Source organism: Orbicella faveolata, unplaced genomic scaffold, assembly GCF_042242905.1.
Source record: "Orbicella faveolata isolate gen_17 unplaced genomic scaffold, um_ofav_v1 contig_34, whole genome shotgun sequence".
Classification (NCBI taxonomy): domain Eukaryota; kingdom Metazoa; phylum Cnidaria; class Anthozoa; order Scleractinia; family Merulinidae; genus Orbicella; species Orbicella faveolata.
The window spans coordinates 31805584-31824482 of NW_028301563.1; the positions used below are offsets into that span (position 1 = coordinate 31805584).

Sequence of the window (18899 nt, forward strand, 5' to 3'; positions counted from 1 at the left end):
ACTGGCGGTGAAAATTTGACATGTTGCCGATTTCGAAATTTGCATAATTTCACTTTGACAGCATTTATTTCTGATGGCGTTTCTTGATGGCATTAGCCTGTGGTAAACCACCTTGTACTCCACCTTCTCTGAAAACCTGCTTGAACCTTGAAAATCTTTATAAAACATTTTTTTTTCTCATTCAAAGTTTTGTCGAAAATGACGTTGCAAGCACCATGCCTGCGTTTGAAAACATTTCAGTCTTACACACTACATGGAATGTAAACTAACTTGTGTGAATGGATTTATATTACTCACTACCATTCATGATTTCCCTTAAATTACATTTACTTGGGCTTAAATGTAAATATTATGATTTCTGTGTGATTCAAAATGGGTGTCGAATGATTTTTTTCCCTTTGTCTTCGGCTTTTATACGGAAATTTTGAAGCAGCAAGTCATTTATTTATCTAATTTCTGCTGATTTATATCGCACGCGGCTCGCTGAAAAATATATTTGCCTCCTGAACTATAATTGCTACTGTACTGTTTTCCTCGTTCAAGAATCATTGTTAACGAGATAAGAGGTCTGTTATCTACCGATTCTGAATCTCGGCAAATTCAATGTTGATGCACTCTTTCATTTCAAACGTTACTTTTCACGCTTGCGGCGACAGCTTAAAAATGTAACGAAATCTTCCAGCTGAAACGATACAGATAGTAGTGACAGAAGTACCTGGTCAAGTGCGACAGACATATTTTCAATTAGTCACGATTAACTCATCTACTTTCCACAACATATGCTTTGATCACCAGCCGCTACTCGGGAAAATGATGGGACTCTAGTGGCGACAGAATATCCAGCCTAACCTAAGCACAAAGATTTACATTTTGCGCTTTAAATTAGCAAGATTTATTTTTTGCGTTCGCAACTCAAGAAGCAAAATGCAAACGAAACTTTACGTACAACTGTATGAAAATTGAGACCGGTCTGGAAAAAAAAATTCATTAAGACAACCCCCCTCCCCCCCTCCAGAAATTCCTGGGCCTTTGACCCCCACCACCCCCCCCCCCCCAATTTCCAATCCCTTCCATGGGGGGGGGGGGTATGGATATTTTCTGGAACTACACATTGTACCTCTAAACATTTAACTTTATTCAAACCTTATGCCTTCTGGGATCATTTCTTTCAGCCCTAAATTCTATTCCTTCACACAGTTTCTCAACCACTATCCTTGATATATCTTTAGAACACTCTAGCAATCCTGGTTTGTTCTCATGGGTGGAATGCCAGTTCTTAACTTGTTCAACTTCAATTTCACATGTTGAAGCCTGCACTTCAATTCCCTCAGTACTCTGTTGTTTAGGGTCAAATGGCAGGCCTAAGAGACTCTTCTTTAGACTGGTTTTACCAGCACGATCCTGACCAATTAGTAATATGCGGCCACGGTAAACATTCACAAAGCCATCCCTTAGAGCCTTTTCATAAGCCAGTTGTGCTCTTTGTCCTTCTGCTCTTTGTTCAAATATATGATCTAATATAAAAATTCGAGAAAAATATTCTTGAATTGTCAATTAATACGATTATAATTAAAGTGTAGTTTATAATTCTTATATAAAGCTTCACACTGGTAAGATAAATGTAAACTGTATAATAATATACATGAAAAAATTAGTCAATTCTGATTGACTGAGAGCAGCGCAGTTCAAGTGTAACACCAGTGCAAAAAGTGTAACACCAGTGCAAATTACACATTGTAATTCTGGATTGTGATTGGCTGAAAGGAAGTAGGAGATTTTCTAAGCTGATGATATCACGTAAAATGATGACGAATACTTTGTCCGGAAACTTTGAAAAAAGTTTTCTCGAATGAGAAAAAATGGCTTCAAGAAAGATCTACTGGCACTTCCTTCACGCAAATTTTTTCATATTTATGTTATTAATAAGTAATCATACGGTTTTTCTCGTTCAAATTTGAAATTAATTGGCACTCGTGAGTTTGTCCAAAAGCTGAAATTGCACTTGCCGAAGCAGCTTGTGCAATTTCAGCTTTTTGAAAAACTCACTCATGCAAATTATTCCAAATTGAACTCCAAACCGTATGATTACCTATACTAACATAAATATGGTAAAAAATTAATACTTTTGTGTTAATGAAGAGGAAGGGAATTTCACACGTTGTAAAGATATTTTTTAACCATTTTGTGCATGCCATATAAACATTAATTTTTTGGTGTAAAAACTGCACTCATAAATGAACTGCATTTCCAAGTTAAAAGTTCAAATTTTAAAAACACAAAGAATTTATGAAATCAGTAAAAGTATTTCCATTCTCTGCCAATTTAATTTTTCTTTTTTACATTCTGTACAGTTCATAGTGAAATTATTAATATAAGATGCTCTTTTGGTTAGGGTTGGCCTTCAATTTCACTCAAAACTGTTGAATCAAATACTGATAACCAAGCATGGAGAAAGAAGTATTTGGGTAGCACAATTACCAAATCTAATTTCCGCAACATCAAGAAATTTTTACACTCCTTGACAAAATTTTAACAAATGTTTTAAAACTTAGGAACAGAAATGAAGATGCCTATATAAATCATGCAGTTAAAATCAAACTTTCAACAAAAACAATCTTAAATAAGCTATTATTTAATATAATTCTTCTCAGGCTAAAAGATACACTAAATGGTCAGCAGCACATTTGTAATTCCTAAGTTAAACTACATGTTCCAATATTTATTTCATTCACTATACTCCTAAATGGACAAACGGTCGAAACATCTTTGTATAAGTAGCTATAAAAGTTGTTTTAACGTTCAAATAGAGTCAGTGTCAAACAAAACTTCGAAATAAGTATAACTACACTCCTTGACAATTATTTTAAAAATGTTTCACTACTCATGAACAGTGACTTTTGCCTATACCATGCAGTTGAAGTTAAACTTTCCACAATAACAATCTAACTAAGCTTCACAGATGTATTAAATATACTTCTTCTAAAAGATACACTAAAAGGTCAGCAGCACATTTGTAATTTTGTAATTTCGAAGTTAAACTACATGTTCCAATATTCACTTCATTCACAAGACATAAAATAAAATACAAATAATGAGCATTTCACATCTTTACCTGTAACATCTTTGCCAAACTTCATCTTATTCTGTAGCTTCACAACCTTTCTCATTCCTTCCAATGTTAGAGGATTACCAGCCACAGACAGCCATCTCAGCCCCTTCAGTTCACCAATCTCATCAGGCAATGTAGTCAACTGGTTACCACTCAAGTACAGTCTCCTGAGTTTACTGAGATGTTTTATGTGTGATGATAAAACTGTCAGCTTGTTGTTACTCACATACAGCACTACCAGCTCCTTCAGTTCACCAATCTCATCAGGCAATGTAGTCAACTGGTTATAACTCAAGTCCAGTACCCAGAGATTCTTGAGATGTTTAATGTTTGAAGGTAGAACAGACAACTGGTTGCGCATCACACTAAGCACGGTCAGGTTACTCAACTCACAAATACTGTGAGGAAGTTCTCTCAACTGGTTCCCGTCTAATCTCAGCCTTTTCAGATTTTTCAGCTTGTTAATACTTGTTGGTAATTCTTTCAGATAATTAAATGACAAGTCAAGTCCCTCCAATTCAGTCAGGTCAGACACAGCTTCAGGAACTTTTGACAACCTTTTACCGATCAGATCTAAACAGCTTTCTCCACTCCTCTTTGTATAAATCTTCTTCCTCAGCTCCTCTGCTGACATTTTCTCCATTTGTATACAGTGATACTTACAATGGTTTGGATCCTTTCTTACTTCTGATAAGTATCTGAAAACACATGAAAACAAAAATTACAATCAATTCACGAAGCTTGCAGTAATTTTACATACGGGAGGAATCTGATAGAAATCACATAACAATTAGGCTAAGCAATTTGAGTTTATTAGGTGTCATATTTTGGCTAAACAATATAAAATTAGCAAGAATATCAGTATTAATATTAACACAGCCTGCAAGAAGCTGTTATTGAATAGAATGATTAAATTTTGAGGACATTTTCAATACAAACGCCTTAGCTTATCGTCAGTTCCATGGAGCGATCGCTCTGCGTTCGTCCAACTCCGTTCAAAATCTTTACAGCTTCAACTTTAATTTAACAAGCTACCTTTTAGTTAACTTAACTTCCACTTGTGCTTTATAAGTATCGCTCGCTGTTTCACTGCTTTTATGCCATAAATAAGGTGACAAACTTCACTTCAAAGTTTCTGTTTCAAGGAATTCAAGCCGAACTTGATCTCACTACAAGAATTCAGCTTAAATTGCTCATTTACACGCACCAGGCGTAAACAAGCTTAAACTAAAAGATGGCTGAAAACAATTCGCGTTAATTGAGCATCTGTACATTAAACTTCTTACCTTGGACTGCAACAACAGAAAAGAACCGACTCCTTTCGATGTAACTGTCTAGAAGTACTAGGCACCTTAAGATACCAGGACGGGACGAGCTAGGACGGCTACCGGAAGTAAATTAACTCAACCGGGCATGCGCACGAGAACTCTCGATTCATCTCTCTGCCGTCCTCATCTCGTCGAGGACGCCATTTCGCCCGACTAGCCGTCGTATCGAAAACGTGAGTATTTTACTCTTGTTTTGCCTCGATAACTGTTCCAATCGACGTTATTTTCAGTTATATTGATAGGAATGTTTATAAGGTTCACAGTTTTCCTGATTGTAGTGCAGAACACTACGCTGAGATACGAAAATGTGAATAAAATATTCTTTGTCTGTTCGTTTGTGTTTCTGCAGTCACTGTTCAGACGCTATTACGAGTGTGCAAGCTCAATACAAACTGTGTGCATTGAGAATACATCAGTGTAAGTACAGTCGATAAAATGTTGTAAAAATGAATGCCATGGAGCATCTATCGAGCAAATAAAATACACATTTTCAAACTGATGTTCAGTTTTTTTATGCTACCCGGAACTTGAAGCAGCATTTGTTTGATTTTTATGATGCTTGTTACAATTACAGATGGAAATTGAAACGTTCACCAAAAGTCAGGATTCTTCGGCGACAGAATTCCCAAACGCTTTAGTGGTAACTGAAAAGCCATCTGAAGCAGGTCGATCAGATTGTTCGTTTAATTTTTTCATACGGAAATTATGGTTTCTCTATTAGAATATTGACAGATGTTTGCTTCGCTTATACAGAAAAAGAAATTCAGCGTCGCTGTTCACTATCGTTTAAGCCTAATAGGATAAGATTTCTACCATCTCTTTTATAGTCTAATGGATGTCATTGCTTCTGTGAATAGCTTGTACGAGGTTCGAATTGTTGACGTCGCTGTCCTTTGCGAAAATGCACATCTTAAGCATTTTGTTTTTGGCGACACGACGGGACCCGCGAAAGTTTCCCGCGTCCACTGCCGTTGCCGTCCTGGCCTTCCCGTCCTCGTATCTTAAGGTCCCTACTTTCTCTTTCAAGACAGCTCCCAAACAACTCCCTAAATACCTCAAGATCTTTGGCTTCTCAAATGAGCCAATCATAACCAGGTGAGAAAGGGTGTGGAGCGGGAAAGGGAGAAGGAAGGGAGAGGATGAGGAGGAAGTGGAGGAAGTGAACGAAGTGGACCAAAGTGGTTCAAATCTAGGCCTTGGCCGATTTTGCTCCTAAAAGTGACATATTATGCTACTAGCAATGATCGAAAATTTGCCAAATTATGCCAAAATTATGCCAGAATTCCCAAATTATGCTCCTGATTTCCGAAATTATGCTCACAAAAGGACGTAGATTCTGCACATAGAGGCCCGCAAATGCGCAATAACGACACCAAATTATGATGTTTTTCAAATAAACTGTTGTTGTAAATTTATTTGTGTTTTATGGCAGTTTGTCTACGCTCGGCCATCAGCTGTCCAAATGCTCGCATCTCTGAACCGTTTTTAAAATGCCTTCAACGACACGCATTGCAGGAACATACTACCTAAATTTAATTTATTTCTGTAGAAAATACACCATATTTACTAAATTTTATGAATTTATGCTCCAAAAAGTGCTAAAATTTGCTAATTATGCCGTGGCAGTGCTCGTTTAAAAATGTCTGCTTTTTTGCTCCAATTATGCCACTGAAAAATTACGCTAGCACAATCCGCCAAGGCCTATTCAAATCACGGCTCAAGGCTGACCACAAGAAAAAAAAATGCACTGAAGGGGAAAAGTAATAGGTTTTTTTTTTACCGAATAAACCCTTTTACGGACAGACTATCAGAAAACCTGGCATGATTTTTTTTCTTTTTTTTTTTTTTGGTCTTTTGACTGTGCAAGATTATTTTTTTCCAACTGCAACCCTTTGCACGAATTTTTTTAAACCTGCTTTCTACCATATTCGCCTGCGCGTGGCGCCTTTGCTCTGGGCGTCTATGCGATGATTTTCCCTCGCTTGGTGGGACGGTCCAGAGAAAGCACTCCAAAGCGTTGACGTTGATGCCTGCGCCAAGGCCTTTGAGGGATTCTTTGAAACTGAACGCTTGCTCTGACAGTTCTCTATACAGCAGCTGTTCGAGCAGTCGGCTGTCTGGCATTCAGACAACATGGCCAGCCCATTTTGCCTGTGCTTTCTGTAAAAGGTTGTGTGCACAGGATGCTGGTCCGTTACAGGACTCCGTGTCTAGAATTTTATCTAGCCACCTGATGTGGAGAAGTCTAAGAAGACAGCTCAAGCCGGGAAAGTTGTTAAGCTCTTTGTAGTTTGCCCTCCCAAATTTGGTACAAAGGGTTAATGAGGCGGGTGGATAGGTTTTCGGATCGACGGAGTTGGCGTTAAAAAGCGCATGGATTGTGGATTTTTGCGGTAAATCGAGCGGATTCGTAGCCTGCGAACACGGACGTATTTCCGGCTGTCGGACAGCCCCTCGGGTCGGTAGTGCCCTCCGCTCCAAAATGTCAGTCCAAAAAGAAGACTGACCTATTTAAATTTGAGAAATAATCAAAATGTATGAGTTGTGATTAGTTGAGATAGAAGAGTTGACAAAAGTATGAGACTCAAAACAAACACTGTGGCTTTATATGAATGGGATCCAGTGACAGAACACTGGAAAATTTATCGCACCTTGGCTGAGTTATAATTAACTGCTTTGATACCAAAATGCAATCCTTCTTCTCCATGAATTTATTTCCTTTGGGTTTCTCTTTCCAATAATTTTTTCCTGCCATTTTCCCTTGCTCTAATTTTCTCTGGGTTTTTCCCTACTCCCTAACCCCGACACCATCACTTTTCTAATGATCCGTCCCTTATACGAATATTCAACACTGTAATATTATTGTGATTATAATCTTATTCCTTTACACAATTCAACTCGCTAATGATGACATTTGTCCAAACCTACTGAAAACCGACAACTTCAACAGATTTATTCCAGTATTGCCATTTCTATGCACGGTTTTAACCGATTCGTAATAAACAGAATAAATAACAAGCAACCTAATATTAGCGTTCAGGAATTTACCAAATATAATTCAGCTCAAATTCAACTCGCATTCAGTAAGGCCCTCAATAAAAGACTGACAGAAAACTAGACCTGTCTATATTCTCTCTTTCTTGATCGCGCGAAAAGAAAGAATCGAACTGGAAAGATGCGTAACTGAGAGTGTTAATTACATGTATTAAGTGAATACTTTTTTTCCATCGAGAAACCAGAGAAACTGATAAACCAGCAGTAGTTTTCTGTCCAAATCGCAGATTTTCGCCAAGATTTTGGTTGGTCCCTTCCGTGATCCAGCTCAGCCCCCTCTCCCCCCGCTACCGATTACGTATCTCCCACTGAGCTTTTTGTTCGTCTCTTACTTCTCTTGTACAACTGTCAAGCCTGCGAACAGTGTCCCAGACTATAGCAACTGCCACGTAACCTAACCAGCATAAACTAAACTACCTGACTGTTTTGTTTGTTTTTGCCACAGGAATCTTTTTCCAAGGTCCAAAAGAACGCGAAAAAAATTCCTCGAGCACCCAGGGTATCCCTTGATCGGGCGCCCTGCATATAAGAGTGACCCGGCAAATTTTCCAAAGAACCCATCAGAAGAACCCATCAAAAGGAAGGAAGGAATTCCTTTGTATAATAATACGCTACCCGCCTCTCGTTTATCGCGTTAGAGGTACCAAGATCTTACCTTGTGGGTGTGGCTTGAAATTGTTTTCTCCCCTGAGAGGTACAAATTCTAAAACAACACATTATCTCCTATCATATTATGTTGGTTACACAGCCCGACACCTTCATCGACGCATTGCTGAACACAAGTATTCGGCTATCGGTAAACACCTTTTAGAAGTGCACGGTGACAAAAATCTTCTTAATGAGGGTCAATTTCGTGTTCTCAAGAAGTGCCACGGAAAATTTGACTGCCTTGTGTACGAAATGCTATTCATCAAAGAACTGAGGCCTAGCCTTAACACTCAGAGTGACTCCATCAGTGCTAAACTCTTTGTTTAGTTTGTAGCTTATGTTTATGTTACCTTTCTTTTTAATGAACTATTGTTTTTCTTCTATTTATAGAAAATTCATACTGTTGTTTTTTTTTTACTTGATAATGACGTCCGAGAACGTCGAAACGTCGTGTATTTTTTAACCGTTTTAAAAATTTCTTAAATGTTTTTTAGGAAAATTTTTTTCGCAGTTTTTTATAGCTAAATGTTTTAAAAAGTCGCCTCTTTTTCATTTATTTTTGTTTGGCCAAATACCCTAGCAGGTATAACAAAAGCTCCCGCTGTGGACCTTTTGGGGTTTAAAATCCTTCGAGGTACCAAAACTGTTTTTTTAATCCCTCAAAGGTACGAAGAGCACCCCCATCCTTTTTACATGGAATTGGAGTCCCCCCAGGAATCAAACAAAATCAAACACCGTTTGTTGACCAAACATGTTGATGTTATACTGAGTGACCAAACGCGCAGTATCAAACATTGATCACCGTCCAAACAAATGTTTTACAGTGCTTGATCAACTGTTTTTCAACATTTAATTTTATTAACCACGATCAAACAAGGTGTCCAAATTAAGGAGGTGGAATTCTCCGGTTTTCTCCTTCATTTCCCCTGTGTATTTTCCTGTATTTCTCTGGGACCCTCTGGTCTTCTATCTAGAGTGACGGTACTTTTAAAACGGAAAAAGTAACAATGGACAAGTTAGCAGTTAACCAGGGCACACAATCTTGAGCAGCAAAAAGTTAAACCCGTTGTTGACTTAACTTCTGATTTTAAAAGGCAAACTCAAGTCTTAGTTTTTGAGATTCGAAGGGGGTCTTAGGACTAGGAGGAGATCTTAGATCTCAGGTCTTAGTTTTTGACACACCCTTCGAAATTTAGATAGAAGTCCTACACTTCCTTTAGTTTGACAAGAAGATTCAATAACACCTACTAGAGAAAAAATGACCCGACGAGAGATGAACAGCCTACTTATAGCCCTACCCAAAGGCCCTTTCACAGGGCTGCCTCGTGTCATTAGTGCCGGGAAATGGATGTGGTGGAAATGTTTTTTAACTCTTATCATTATTCCTACAAAATAGGAAAGCCCTCAATATCACAAAGGAGGGGCTGTATTAAGCTCATACCAAAACAGGATGCTGAACTGAATTCTATTAAGAACTGGCGACCCTCAAAGCTTTTGAATTGCGACTACAAGAGAGCGACAAAAGCTAAAGCAAGCCTCGCATCAAAACTTTTCTATCGTACGTATCTCCAACGACCGAACCGGCTTCATTACGCTATCTATTAAAATAGATAGCGTTATCAAATACTATATGCTGGGACTTCTCCTTTTCCTTGATTTTAAAAAAGCCTTCGATACTCTGGAGTGGTCTTTCATTCGTAAAACCTTCAAATGCTTTGGTTTCGGTCCACCATTATTGAACGAGCTAAAAGAAAGTTATTGAAATAGTCAAAGCTGTATTAAACTATATTAAACAGTGGATGGGCAAGCAATTTCAGCTATGCCAGGGAGTTAGGCAAGTTTGCCCTCTGTCACCTTCTCTATTCATTTTCTCTGTACGTAGAAGTTCTCGCCAGTGCGATCGCCAAAAAAAAAGAAAGAAAGAAAGAAAGAAAGAAATCCGTGGCATAACCGTTAAGGGTAAAGAGACTTAATTCGGCCAATATACAGATGATACGACCCTTATTTTAGACGGCTCGGAAGAATCTTTTCTAGGATCTTTAAAGATAATAGGCTTTCGGTAATATTTTCGACCTCAGACTTAACAGCAAAAAACAGAAGCTTTGTGGATTGGTGCGATAGTGGATTGGGATTTTCAACTTTGTCCTGAAAAGAAGTTCAAACGGCCGAAAAAAAAAGCCAGAGCGTTAGGGATATGGTTGTCAACAGACCTTGATGTAACTATATCTTTGAATTACAAAGATAAAATAGAAAAAATTAAGTCGATTTTGGCATGCTGGAAACTTCGCGGACTCAGTCTTTTAGAGAAACTGAATAAACATGAATGCTTCTTGACAAAATTTTTGAAAAGTACAAAACCAAGTAGACTTGTATATAAGAAACTTGTATCAAACGCGTCCTTGACTTTCAGAAAAGTCCTTTGGCTTGTTTATTTAGAAAGTTGCTACAAACATCTCAAAAAACCCCTAAAACGATGAAATAGGCCAAATGGACAACAGAAACCTTGCAAGGTGAGTATATTTTCTTTATTTAATTGAAAAGAAGGTAACATTTTATTTCGTTGAGGGTTTTTATCCCTGATTACTTTTAACTCCATACAACGCCTTGTAGAACGCTCAAATTGTGTAACACAACGCCGTGTACTTTGGGTAGTCACGTCCCACTCGATACGCTTACATGAATCATTTAAAATATTCGATCGATTTCTCGAATCGTGACTTTGGGACGCTTGTGCTTGTATCAGAAAAAAAGTGAATCACCTAACCAAAGCCAACAAAAGTGTCAGAAAGATGTCGCTCTTACGACAAGACAAGAGCTCAACTGGAAAGAGGCTTATCAAATGGCTTTTCAATGTACAAAGGGCACAAAACTTATGACCTTCAATTTTACATAAAGGAATATCAACGAACATCTTTTTGAAACAAGATTGGACTTGCCGATAGATAGAAATGCACTTTCTGTGAAAGAGAGACAGAGAAATTGGCACATTTCTATTGGGGTTGCCCAAAAACTCAAATGTTTTGGACCAGTTTGAAAGTATGGCTACAGTCTTGCCAAGGGAACCCTTTAGAGCCTGATAAAGCGCTGGGTCTAAGGCCAGATAGCTCTAAACATAAACTTCAAATTAACATCTGCTGCGTAAATGCTAAATATTACATTTGGCTATGTAGACAGAAAAAATGTTTTCCAAAACTATAATTCTTGCTAGATTTAAAACACATCTATGAAATAGAAGAAAATACAACTGCAATCGCTTTAAAAAAAGTGGGAGCATCCGTTGGTGTTGTTGTAATCGCTTGATAACTTGAGCCTAGTCTCCTGAAAAGGAAATGGAAACAAAAGGAAAAGAAACAAGGCGCATGTGCACATACATGAATATTTTCATCATCTAAAATTAACAATTCAAGTTACTGACATGTATTGTAAGTAAACATGCTGTAGTAACCTATTTGCTGTGCAAGATTTGTAAGTAGCGCAATTAATCGTATTAAATATATTGTAACTATTGCAAGTATTAGTATTGTAAGTGGTGCAAGTAATTGTATCGTATACAAGTTTTGTAAGTAATGTAAATAACTGTATTAGTATCGGTAATCGATGAATGTGAGTGCAATAACAATTTACACTACTCGTGATAATTGAAAATTCTCTCAAAATTGGACGAGCCTTTAGGCGAGTTTGAAAGAATTTTTAAATCTCACGAGTAGTGTAAATTCTTAATTGCTTAAGAGGCCCTGCGCCTAAGAAACGACCGATGATTTCCGACTAAAAAATAAAATCGGCCGATTCTTATCTCCCAAGTAGAGGTTACCGAATACTATTTAAAAATGAATTTCTTTTGTTTCAGTTTCGCTTTAAACCAAAAATATCGAGCCGCAAACTTTTTCCGTCTGATAGCAGCAAAATCAGGCCGAAAATAAGCCCCCGCAAAAAAAACTGTTCACAAATTACTATCGTAGCGCAAAATAATGAGAAAACTACCCAGTGTTGAAGAAAAAGGCCTTTTAATGCAATATCATTCCATAAACATCAAAAAAGTGCCGAAGCGATTAAAAAATAAAGTTTCAAATATTGCATACTAAATTAGATGGAGCGTTGGAGCTGATTTTAAAATAATTATTTCTCAAAAGTTCAACGGTTACTCATTTATTATATGACCGAGAAAACTGCGAACTGAACGCCCGCGCTTTAATTTATTTAGACCGCAGTGCAAATGATGAATTAACGATAAATTGGCCTGCTCTCAGCCAATCACAATGAAGTCATTTTATCAGTCATGTAATAAGTACGTTGTAATAAGTGTACGCAACAGAATTAGTTTATTTATTAAAATTTAAAAAAATCACAAAGCACGATGAAAACAAAGCGGGCTCGGCTAGCAGGTGTTGAAAGGTCTCACATGAATGGTTTGATACCCTTTGAGAGGAAAATACAACAAACAACAGAAACAATGTCATTACCCCAGAAACAATAACAACTGCTAACAAACAAAACAATTACAAGCTTACGAGAGCTGCCACACTTCTGGAAAAAAGTAGCCATTTCACAATTCGCCGGGAAAAAAATTGGCTTACCATCAGGGATGGCGAAACATATTTTGAATTCAGGAAGGGGGGGAGGGGTGGGGGGGGGGCTTACAGGCGAGCGCCAGAGGGGCTAACTTGTAGGGGGTCTGGAGATATTTGTAAAATTATTATTTTGGGTATTTTTGCTTGAAATTGTGGGGGGTAAAGTCTTCCCTCCCACCCAGACGTTCTGCTCCGCCGTTCCTGTTACGATTCATGAAAATACCTTTTACTACCTTCTATTATCTCAATTTTAATCGATATGGTCACCTTTTCTAAACCTACGAGAAATGAACATAAACTCAGTTATTCCAGTATTGCTGTTTCTGTGCATTCTTCGTAACAGCAGTCGTCGTCTTCTTGACGGGGGGGAGGGGTACTCCCTTATGTGGGCTATATAGATATGTGCGGCCCCAAAGGGTATGGATTTTCAGCCGTTTTGGTCATAAATAGGGTACCGATTTTGGCCATTTTGATCATAAACAGGGTATGGTTCTCTCACTCTTGTCTTGAATTGGGTATGTGTCTTAGAAGAAGCTACTTTTTCCTCATTATCAATAAGACCGTCAACAAAAGCTCTTCATAAGTTATGTTTAGCGCAACTGTGTCAGCCGCAACAGTCACAAATACGGTATCAAATTTTTGGTCAGGTCATAGGTAGGGTAGAGAAAATCGAAAATTTTGGTCATAAACAGGCTACGGGTTTGGGACTAAGCGGGTCGCACAGAGTACCACCCGGGGCAGAAGGAAACCCGAAATACATTGTCGATTAGACTTTTTCTTAGTGAGTCAGAGACTAATGTGTAACGTCACGCGCACGGACGTCTCGGCGGGCTTTAAAACAGATCATACGACTGATGGTGACAATTAAAATTGCACTTCACGCGAATCCAAGGGAATCGTGCTTTTGGAGATTAAACACGTCGTATCTATCAGAGACGCAAGACATCGAGGCAACCATCCAGGGTGTTAAGAAGGAATATCAAAATGATAAGTCAATAAATGTCTCCTTGTTATGGCAAATGGTTAAGTTAAAAGTTACAGAACAAACTCTGAGATATGCGAAAACAAAAAAGGCTAAAATGTTGCGAGAAGAAGAAGTACTGGAGAAGACAATTAACAAAGTGCAGAGGCAAACTGATTCAGCGTGTAATAACGCCAACAAACAGCTGGCGATTGATATTCAATTAGAAAAGAAAACGAGAAAACTAGCAAAGATATTTGAATACAGAACAAAGGCAGCGATCTTGAGGGCAAAACGCAGATGGTACAATTAAGGTGAAAAAAATTAAAAGTATTTCCTCAATGTTGGAAAAAGGCACTTCAAAAATGGTATAATCAGTCATCTATTAGGAACGAATTTGCCAGCTGAGACAAAGAAATTGTGTTTGAATATAAGCTAAAACCTTTTACCCACAGGCGTACGGGCTGGGGAGGCAACAAGAGAAATTTGGGCAAAGTTTAAAAACATTTCCATTTGTTTCGCGAAATTACGTCACTAAAAAACAGCGAATAAAAATACTGGTAATCAGTACCGTAGGATTCCGAATTTAACGGCTCTTATCACTTTCGGATTTAGCAGGCAAAAGGTGGAGTATCTAATGGTCCCATTTAATTTAAAAGTGCTCGCCAAAATTTGACCTTTGCTGGAATGGTTCGCAAAAATTAGATGAGTGCTCGCTTGCTCGTGCTCGCATGCTTGGATTTCCGTTAAGGTGGCTCCCTAGAGTATTTACGAACCCCCTCGCTACAGAGCGCGAGTTAGAAAAGGAAACTTAGTTAATTTGTCTTAAAGGTTTCCCTGTAGAGATTTACCAGTATGGGTACTGTTAAAATAAGGTTTATTTTTTGGTTGCCAATTTTTTCTTGCCATGGTAACAACTCATTTAATGACAGGCAGATATATTCCTCATTTTGGCCTAAACTCCCTAATATTTATACTTGCCTTCGGTTAAATTTTTTTCATACTTTGCCACATCATGGAAATGATATTGCCTGACATTTTGAAAAAGTAAAGGTTGTTCAGACGGTTTTTCCAATATTCTGTAATTTGTCATTCTTCTAAATATATTAGATTGGCTCTGACATATTTTAACAAAAATAAGGTAGTTTGTAGGAATTGTATGTGGTTACAACTCAGCCAAATTTAAAACAAATTCACCGAAGGAAACGCGAGAAAATTCACTGTCAGTTTTGCTTTTTGTGCTCATGTTGACGTCATAAAAATCGAGAAACACTGACGTTTGCCTTTGAGCGCGCGCAGATTACTTGAGCTTTCGTCCTCAGCGCCCATGCAATCGTAAAACTTTAGGGAGCCCCGTTAAAATTTGCTCGATTCCCGTATGGCAAAACTGGGAAACATGCATGCGCTTTGAAGTCTATGAAAGTTTCTGGAAACATGTTTCCTCAGTTAAACTGACGTTTTATAATTTATTGAAACTAACGCGCGTGAGAATTGTTCGCGAAAGGCACCCCGAAGATAGAAAGTATTCTAGAGACATGAAGACATGTATAATGTTACTTTTACTATTCGATCTTCAGAGCTTGTCGGATTTATATGACTTCAATTGGTTAGATTCTAGAAGCCTCCAAATGAAGCTTCGTTGCCTTGAATTTTTACATTGTTTACATTTTTACAATTGTTTACATTTCCCAAGAATTATATAACCCAAAAAACCTTTCATATTAGGGACCGGTCATTATTTATCGCCTGGGGGGTCGAGGGATTTTGGGGGGATCATTTGATTTTTAGGATGAAAGAAGGGGGGATCAGTCAGAACTGAGAGCCCAAAAAGAGGGGCCCGCTTGATGTCACACGCTCATACAAACTTGATGGACGTTATTTGACAAAGTAACTTTGCAGTTTCCAAGCAATTGGGATAGTTAAATTACTGGTATGTCCACTGACATCGGTCACAGGGTTCTCAGTAGAACGCCGGAATTCCATCGACTGTAAAATCGAATGTAGCCACCTGTTCCGGTTAAAAAATTTGCACACATATAATAAGAAATTAAGACTTACAGATTGAGACGTTTCAAGAATAAAATAGTATTTAAAAAGGGGAAACAGTGCTACTTACTACGTCTAATTTTATGATCATAAACGACTCTTTTCCGTAACACTTTGTCCCCTAAAATGCATGAAATCGAATCTTTGGCAACCTACATATTTGCTGTAAGCTGCTGGGATTGGTTGAACCACGATTGGGCCTATTGTCCTGTTTTGGAGATGTCAGCCAGACCACTTGGCGCAAAACGTTTCCTTTTAATAAAAGAGAGTTCCAGCTAGCGGAAAATTTGCGAAGTGCTCGCTGCCAGTCATCTGTATTTTCTAGAGTGCTCGCTGCTCACAAGACAAATTTCATCACTGCTCGTGCTCGCAAAAATAAACGCACTGCTAGCGCATGCTCGCAAATGCTCGCAAAGACCATTCGATACCCTTAAAAGGGGCCGCTACTTTCGGCCGGTATCCGTTACTTTCGGATAGTTAAAAAAACGTTTGTACAGTAACAATGGTTTCAGACAAAGCGGACGAGTAACAAAAGAAATTAAACGTTCCGTTTATGTATGTTACTCAACTACCCACATAAACAAAGCAGACTGTTTAAATTAAACAAAAAAGGCCCTGTACCGGTTGGTACAGTACTGTAGGGCGAATCGACAGTAGGGAGGTTAAGAAACCACGACGCGACGCCGAGGACAGCTTCGATTAAAAACTGATTTTATATTCTACCCACGAATTTCGCGATACTCTAAAGTCATTTTCCTCTGTTTCTCAGTGTCAAAACTATCACAAAACCGAATCTGGGACAGGGTTTGAAACATATCAAATGAAAATAAAAAACATAGCAGTCGTGGTTCACGCTCTCCGGACAACGCAGAAGTTGGTCATTTCACGTTTTTGGTGTGCAGAGGACGGGAAAGAAATGTACCAAGAATCATAACGCACGTACACAGCCATTGTTCTGCTCATTAAACCTTTTGTTTAGCGACATTGCCGCTGCCGTTGCCGTCGTGGTTTTTTTAAACCCCCTAGTATAATGGTCGCATTATATCGCAATGAAACAGATTACCCTACAGTATATCATTTGACTCTGCTGCTAGACAAACACAGTTTATAAATCATAGTTTCAAGAAAAATTCAGTCAAGTTCGAAATAAAAGCACTGATGGCTGTTCAAGTCAATGTTCAGTCCTGCAGTCAGGCTGTTCCATCCGCATGACCCGCGGTTGACAACAGAGACTTTCTCTGTTTTTTTAGGGCCGCTACTTTCGGGTGGACCGCTATTTTCGGGGTTCAATAGGAAGGTAAAAAAAATTAACGTTACTTTCGGGGAGCCGTTATTTTCGGGGGAGCCGTTACTTTCGGAATTCGACGGTATACAATAAGGTGAGACTCAATACTCAAATTAAAAGTAGTGCGACACGGCGTTTTCTTAACGCACCTTATTTTTTCGTTTTTCACATTGTCACTAGACAATTTGTACGAATCCGGAATTTTTTCATTCTCAGTGCCCACTTTTTAGGCATTGTAGAAATTTAATTCACGTCCTCAGATTGCGCTGAATGGCATGAAGGAAAAAGCATTCATTGGTTTCTATTTCATAAAATCAACTGAAGGCGATGCACTGTATAAACTGGTGAAATCTTCTATCGCTGAACTCAATCTGGACCTCAAGAGCATTGTTGGTAGAGCATTCGATGGCGCAGCTAATATGAACGGTCTAGATACACAAGGGACTCTATAAAACAAGAATGGTAGAGTGCTCCCCGCTGTGTATCTACGTCCATTGTTACGGACATGTGCTCAACCTTGCCCTTCAGGATACTATGACACAAATAGAACCATTGCGTTACGTTCTGGGCACTGTGCAGGCTCTGTACAACTTCTTAGAAGGAAGTCTCAAATGACGCACCCTGTTTGGCGACACAGCTCACAGACGTAGACTGGGTGAGGGTCTGAAATTGACGCTGAAGTCATTGAGTGTCAAGCGGTGGTCATGCCGGTGGGAAGCCGTGAAGGCCGTACACGGACAAATGGAACGCATTGTAAAAGCTATGCTCACACCGTCTCCAGACAAAGATCCCCAAACCTACGGTGATAGAAGAGCTTTGTTTACCGCCATTTTATAGTTCTATCTGTTGCTGTTGAAAATAATCAGTAAGCAGCGCTAATAGTCTGTGCCGCTATCTTCAGGGGAAGACAGTTGACGTCATTTCCGCCCGTAGAAACACCAACATGACCATTCAGACTCTTCAAGGAAGTTTCAGCAGCGCCGTATGGTAGATAGTATCAGAAATGGGTCTGAAAATGAAGAAGTGGTTGACCCATTCTCGGTTTGAATTACAAGAAGCCAGGGCACCCAGACACAGGACATCACCCTTGTATGCACGTGAACACACGCAAAGACAAATGCAGCTGACTTTGGAATCGCACCACCGCATTAACACTTACTATGCGTCCCTCGCTCGAGGTCAGGTTCAGGGAAAAGAATGACCAAGAAATACTCTCTGCGTTGGGAGATATTTGTCACAGGAAGGCGCCTAATAATTAAGAAAGCTTCTCCCGCATTGCTAATTTTACGAAATCGACGGCGAGACTCTGGAACCGAAGCAGAAAATGTACGCGAGTTTTCGTCGTGAGCGCGGGTTCCACACCATGACTGTTTGATTGTTTCAGAAACACTGCACACAATGCATGAGAACGATCTATTTGATATGTTGCCAGAGTTTTCTTGTTTTGCAGAATGATCATTCAGTGCATTTCGCAGATTGAAAACCTACCTTCACTTTCTCGTCTCGCGGCTGCGTGCGCTTGTGCTCCAACGTGACCCTGCTCGTAAGCTACCTACGCAACAACCTGAGGTAGCAGCGTATCAGTAACATCGCACTGATTAACACTGAAAGGGAATATTCCAACTCTGTACTAAACAATGTCATGGATCGTACTATTGATATTTTCAGTCGTCGCGATGGCAGAGACAGTTATTTCTTTTAATATGTTCTACTTGTAACGTGATCTATTTGCCAGATTCATGTACAAGAATATTCTCACTGTGGATTCAAATGTAAGATTATTTCCACTCCATCTGCAGGCCTATGTTAGTGAATCCTATGACCCTAATTTGTGTTCGATTGTTGTGTAAAAATTTTCCCAACTTGCGAAATGTTTTTGGGAAATTAAAGTGATTCACCT

At 38.9% G+C, this 18899-nt stretch overlaps 1 protein-coding gene, 1 long non-coding RNA gene and 1 pseudogene across 2 annotated transcripts in view; 2 read left to right on the forward strand and 1 right to left on the reverse strand.

Annotated features, from left to right (window-relative positions):
- Positions 1–4490, reverse strand: part of LOC110066283 (uncharacterized) — a 120241-nt gene extending 115751 nt beyond the window's left edge. The window contains exons 1-2 of the mRNA XM_089271263.1: positions 4396–4490; positions 3113–3807 (exon numbers count right to left, since the gene is read on the reverse strand). Of these exons, the coding sequence (XP_089127389.1) occupies positions 3113–3752 (640 nt within the window). The 5' untranslated portion in view covers positions 3753–3807; positions 4396–4490. The remainder of the gene's footprint in view (positions 1–3112; positions 3808–4395) is intronic.
- A 50-nt stretch (positions 4491–4540) lies between these two features.
- On the forward strand, positions 4541–4936 carry LOC149105777 (uncharacterized). The gene is made up of 2 exons (XR_016201403.1): positions 4541–4610; positions 4787–4936. It is a non-coding gene; the product is annotated as an uncharacterized LOC149105777 (long non-coding RNA).
- Positions 4937–17274: 12338 nt separating this feature from the next.
- On the forward strand, positions 17275–18528 carry LOC149105778 (zinc finger MYM-type protein 1-like; annotated as a pseudogene).
- Positions 18529–18899: the final 371 nt, after the last annotated feature.